This window comes from Phascolarctos cinereus, unplaced genomic scaffold (assembly GCF_003287225.1).
Source record: "Phascolarctos cinereus isolate Bilbo 61053 unplaced genomic scaffold, phaCin_HiC Scaffold_2;HRSCAF=192, whole genome shotgun sequence".
Lineage (NCBI taxonomy): Eukaryota > Metazoa > Chordata > Mammalia > Diprotodontia > Phascolarctidae > Phascolarctos > Phascolarctos cinereus.
In genome coordinates, this window is record NW_027555625.1 from 268102799 (window position 1) to 268108798 (window position 6000).

General features: G+C 37.8%; 1 protein-coding gene across 2 annotated transcripts in view; it reads right to left on the reverse strand.

Annotated features, from left to right (window-relative positions):
* The window catches only part of ODF2 (outer dense fiber of sperm tails 2), a 42960-nt gene extending 42036 nt beyond the window's left edge, over positions 1-924 (reverse strand). Inside the window, exon 1 of one of the 2 annotated variants that reach the window (XM_020965542.2) lies at positions 821-924. In XM_020965542.2, the coding sequence (XP_020821201.1) occupies positions 821-850 (30 nt within the window). In that variant the 5' untranslated portion in view covers positions 851-924. The remainder of the gene's footprint in view (positions 1-820) is intronic. The other variant, XM_020965547.2, reaches the window with a different exon arrangement.
* Positions 925-6000: the final 5076 nt, after the last annotated feature.

Here is a 6000-nt window from a genome sequence, read left to right on the forward strand (position 1 = left end):
TTCCTACGCCAATAGCATGAGTCAGCTGGGTGGCTCTGTGGATAGAGTGCTAGGCCTGGACTCAGGAAGACCTGAGTTCAAATCCATCCTCAGATGATTACTAGCTGTGTGACCTTGGGCAAGTCACTTAACCTCTGTTTGCCTTAATTGACTGGAGAAGGAAATGGCAAACCACTCCAATATCTTTGCTAAGAAAACCCCATGGACAGTATTGGCATGAGATGGTCCATGGGGTCACGAAGGGTTGGACACAACTGAGCAACTGAATGACAACAATGCCAATAGGTGATTAGAAGCAGAAAATTAGAAAGGGGAAAAGAAAGGGTATGCTAAAGATTATCACATTGATAATATCAAGAAATTAACAGCTGTCAGCTGTTCTTAAAGTGATGTAGGACACAGAAAACTACAAAAAGACACAGAACTTGAGACACAAAACTTGAAAGGTGCAACAGGCTGGGGCCATTTAGTGCAGGAGTCAACAACCCTGCATAAAATCTCAGGGTCCTGAATACATCACTATATCATAGAGTATGCTGTCATAGCACAATACAATAACAATAACTTATGCTCATAATGATGATCCTGGGTCACCAAGAAAAAGTTAAAAATTTCATTTTCTCTGCTCTGCTTAAGAAGACAGAAAAAAAATGCCATCCAGTTGAGAAAAATTTCTCAGCATCACTGTTAAAAAGAGATATTTTGACATGTAAGCTTCAATTTTATGGAAGCTGTCCTATGTTAGAACAGTTCATTCCCCAACAGAGACATCAAAATGCCCACTTGGATGAATACTACTAATAACAATATTAATACTAACCCTACACGTCTGTGAAGCAGCATTTTTCATAGCTCCTAGATTATTTTTTCCCAACAGTTTTCATGAGGCAAATGTAGAGAAATGTTGATTTTCCTGTAATTTAGTTCCTCTATTTATGGGGCAGGAATGAGGGAGAAAGCCTTTATTTTCTACTACAAGCCTCCTCTATGACCATTCCAACCCCATCACAAAGAGGGAGGGGCTTTTCCCCGACTCAGAATGACAGGGTAGGGTTTAGAAGACAGAACTGGACTCCCATTAAGAATAAGATTGATCTACTTCTCTTCTACTTTTTAAAAATGGTACCATCTTTAATATTCAAATCACATACGTACATTTTGAATTTACTGTAGAATATAGTATACGATGATGGTCTAGACCTAATTTCTGCTGGGCTGCTTTCTAGCTTTCCCATTAGTTCTTATCAAATAAGGAATTCTTTCCTGAGTAATTTATGTTCTGGAGTTTATCAAATATTGGGTTATTGAGTTCCATTATTTCTGATTCTCCCTTGCCTACAATGTTTCATTGATTTTCTTTTCTATTTTTTAACCAATACCAAATGTTTTTGATGTTTGCTACTTTGTAATAGTTTGAGGTCAGGATTCCTTCTTTCTTCTTACCTTTTTCATGATTTCCCTTGATATTCTATATCTTTTATTCCTCCAAATGAATTTTGTTATTATTTCATCAAGTTCTGTAAGATATTGCTTTGGAAGTTTGATTGGTATATGATTAGAACTATCAATTGTTTTGCTTTGTTTTCTTTTTATTAAATTGACCCAACCATGAGCACTGAATATTCCTCCAACTATTTAAGTTGTTCTTTATTTCTTTTTTTTTATTTTTTATTTTTTGGCAATTGGGGTTAAATGACTTGCCCAGGGTCACACAGCTAGTAAGTGTCAAGTGTTTGGTCTGAGGACGGATCTGAACTTCTATCCGCTGCACCACCTAACTGGCCCTCTTTATTTCTTTAAGGGGCATTTCACAACGGAATTGTGATTGAATGTGCTTTAGTAGATTGATTCCTAATTATTTATGCATTTTATAGTTATTTTTAATGGAATTTCTCTATTTTTGGATTTTTTTTTATATAGAAATGTTGATTTTGTAGTTTTATTTGTAGCCTACCTCTTTGTTGAATCTATTAGTTGCTCCAATTAGTTTCGTTGATAATTCCCTAGAATTTCCTATGTAAACTATCATGTTATCAGCAAATAGGGATGGTTTTATCTCCTCTTTGCCTATCTTTATGCCTTTAATTTCTTTTTTCTTTTCTTATTGATATTGCTAGCATTTCTAGAACTATTTCAAATAATAGTGAGAAGAATGGGCTTCATTGCTTTATTCCTCTATTTTTGGAGAAAGCTCCTGATATATACTCTTTGCATATGATGCTTGCTTTTGGCTTTAGACAGATACTTTTTGTTGTATTTTTTTTAATCCTTTTATGCCTATAGGGTTTTTCCACAGAAAAAAATTGTACTTTGTGAAAGACTTTTCCTACATCTATTCAGGTAGTCATATGGTTTCAGATTTTTTAAAAATATGATTAATTATGTTGATTGTATTCTTATTGTTGAACCATCCTTGAATTTTGGCATAAATCCAATTTAGTCATAATGAATGGTTTCTTGGGTAAGTGGCTATAGTCTGACATTGGTCTATAATTCTCCTTATTTACTTTACCCTTTCCTATTGTATTAGGACTATATTTGACTCATAAAAGGAGTTTGATAAAGTTTTTCTTTCTCTATTTTTGAGAATAATTCATGTAGTTTCGGTATTAATTGTTCTTTTAAAATGTGGGGCAGCTACGTGGAGTGATGGATAGGGCACTGACCCTGGAGTCAGGAGGACCTGTGTTCAAATCCAGCCTTAGACACTTAACACTTACTAGCTATGTGACCCTGGGCAAGTCACTTAACCTCAATTGCCTCACCAAAAATAAATAAATAAAATGTGTTAGAATTCTCCTATAAATCAATCATGGTCAGGTGTCAGAATGGACCTGAGAGAACGTCTTAGTCCAATCCCTAACTTTTTTATTTTAGCAGAGGTAATATAGGCCAATGTGTTTAGGCCAGAATAGAAACGTGACCTATACTACACAGAAAAATGTAAACTACCCTGAGTAAAGGTAAACAGACAAAGAAGCTCCAACTATTCTATGGGAAAACTTGCACATGACCCTGGGCCGACCCTGGGCCATCCCTGGCACTAGGCCTTCCTTGTTCTTTTTTTTTATTTAAATTTTTTTATTTTTTCCGTATGCTTTTGAGTTGAAAATTTTTCTCCCTTTTCCTCCCCCCCACCTTCCCCAAGACAGTGCACAATCTGATATAGGCTTTACATTTACATACTCATTAAACATATTTTCACATTAGTGAAGTTGTAAGTAAAAATTAAAACCAATAGGAGGAACCATCAGAAAGATGAAACAAAACTCAACAGAAGGTAAAAATAAGTGATAGCGATTCGACGTCCATAGTTCTTTCTTTGAATGTGAACAGCATTATCCATCCCGAGGCTTCTGGAAATGTCTTAGATCCTCATAATGCTGAGAAAGTTTAACAATCTTAGTCATTGCATAACGTGGCTGTTATTGTGTACAAAGTCCTCTTGGTTCTGCTCACTTCACTCAGCATCAGACCATATAAGTCTTTCCAGGTTTTTCTGAAGTCATAGGCCTTCCTTGTTCCGATTCTATATAATACCTGCCCTGGTCAGGGTTGGTGCAGAGATCCAGGATGTTACTTTGTCCTGCTGCAGCCCAGGATGACTGACCTCTTGTGAGTGAAGTCCCCCAATTTAACTTAATTAACCCTCATAAAACCTGGTAATAGCCAAGCTAGTATGGGTGCCTCTTTCTTCAGTGTCTCAATATGCTCTCAGAGGATAGACCACCCTACAATGGGCATAATTAGGGCAGCACAGATCTGCCTCCTTACATTCAGCATAGTTGGCAGGATAGTCTGCCCCCTTATAGGTGGAGACTGTGTCACAAGAGAGGAAACGCCGTGTCTAAGTCATGGTCAGTGGCAGTAACAAGACTAGAGTCTAGATCTTCTGACTAAAGGATCTTTGCTTCTTGGGAAGACATTCCAGGCAAAGTGTTCTCTTGTATTCTGTGTTTGTATTGTCGACCTAAAGCACATCTTGGACCCGGATGGATCACTTTCAGGGAACCCCTCACGTGTGAGGGTGGAGGGAGGGGCTATACTAAAAATGATAATAGTAATGTCAATGCCTCACATTTTATATAGCATTTTCACAGTTCCCAAGTTATCCCATCTTCCAAATAGTTTCCATATGTTTGATCATTCAGTCAACAAGCAGTTATTCATCAACTATGTCCCAGGCGTTGTGCTAGCTAGGCACTGAGCATCCAAACACATTAAGTCAAATAGTCTGGCCCTGAAAGAGCTAATAGCTTACAAAATTAAATGAGAGGCAGCTGTGCCACGGTAGATAGAAAGCTGTGCTTGGAGACAAAAAAGACCTTGGTTCAAGTCCTGCTTCTCACTCATACTGACTATGAGACCTTAAGGAAATACCCACTTCACTAGGACTAAAGGTTATAGAGCAGGGAGTTGCTTACACAGATGGAATCACAGATCTATGCTGAAAGAATTAAATATTGAGAATTGTCCTCATTTGTCTAAGTTTTGGTCTTAGTATTTGGTAGGGTATTTGGTGGTGTCTGTCTGCCTCTGCCTGGATGTTCAGTGGTGGATTATGTTTTAGGGTTATTCTTCTTGGTAAGAAAAAGAGATCAAGATTCTTTTCCTGGCTCTTTCACTGACCGTGGCTTTGGAAATCCATGTTAGAGTTTGTTTTCTTTAAAATGAGTCCTTCCCTTGATCCATCTCCTCTCTAACTCTCCCTTTCCTCCCTATCTCCTTTTTCTCTCTTCTTTCTCTAGTGAGTGAAATGTATTTCTCTCTCTCTCTCTCTCTCTCTCTCTCTCTCTCTCTCTCTCTCTCTCTCTCTCTCTCTCTCTCTCTCTCTCTCTCTCTCTCTCCTTCCCCCCCCAGGTGTGTGTGTGTGTGTGTGTGTGTGTGTGTGTGTGTGTGTGTATTGGCAAACTCATGGTAGAAGTTCCTTGAGGACACTGCCTAAAGTGGCTGCTTGGGGAAACTAAAAAGATAAATTGGAGATCTACATTGCAGAAAACTTTATAGTCCAGGAAGGATTTCTATTGGACCTTATGTGTTGAACACCCTTACCGCCTCCTTTTTGGTGTTGAATTCCTCCCCAATTCTTTAAAATCCATATCAAATACCACCTCTTGCAGGAAACCTCTGTTTTCCCACTTCAGTGGCATCATTAACAGCCCACCCATTTAGACCTCATGTAAGTACTTTGTGCATAATACTATCTAGTGCATTTATTATATGTAGCCCTTGAATCAGAGACTCACGGACTTAAGATACTCTTTGAAGAATGTTTTCTCTCTCTTGGCTCCTATGCAGGAAACTAAGAACCGTGTATGCTCCCTAGACCTTAGGAGTACCTCCCCAATATACTAGAGTCAATTCCCTACTTCTGAAACATAATTCACAATGCAACAGAAAAAAAAAACTTTATTAAAAAGGAGAAATGCTAAATATAAATCACCTAATGAGCAACCATTAGTCCAAAAGTAGCCAAAAAAATCTCCAGTCATTTACAATCCCAAGTAAAGACTTCTGGAAGAATGGACATACTTCCTACTCTCCTCACCCCACAAAATCTTGTTTTTACTCCCTGAGAAGGATTATAGAATTGTACATTTTAGAGTAGGAAAAGGTATTAAAATTTGTTGTATTTGGTCCCTGAATGTCAAACCAGAAGCCATAGGAAGAAACTGCAGAGAAGAAATTTTAGGCTTGATGTCAAGAACTTGCTAACAATTAAAGCTACCCAAAAGTGGAAAGATCTGCCCTCAAGAGATGGTGAGCTCTCTCTTCTCGGGTGGTCTTCAAGCTAAAGCTGGATAGTTGCTTGTCAGGGATGTTATGGGGGGATTCCCATCATGTGTAGTTTGGATTGGATGGCTCTGAAGTCCCTTCCAACTCACAAATTCTATGATTCTGTGAAATCTTTATTATACAATTAAAAATGTAAAATATACTGATATTATTGTCATAATCCTTTTCAGATTTCATATTCATGATTCGTAAAAGTAATAACTA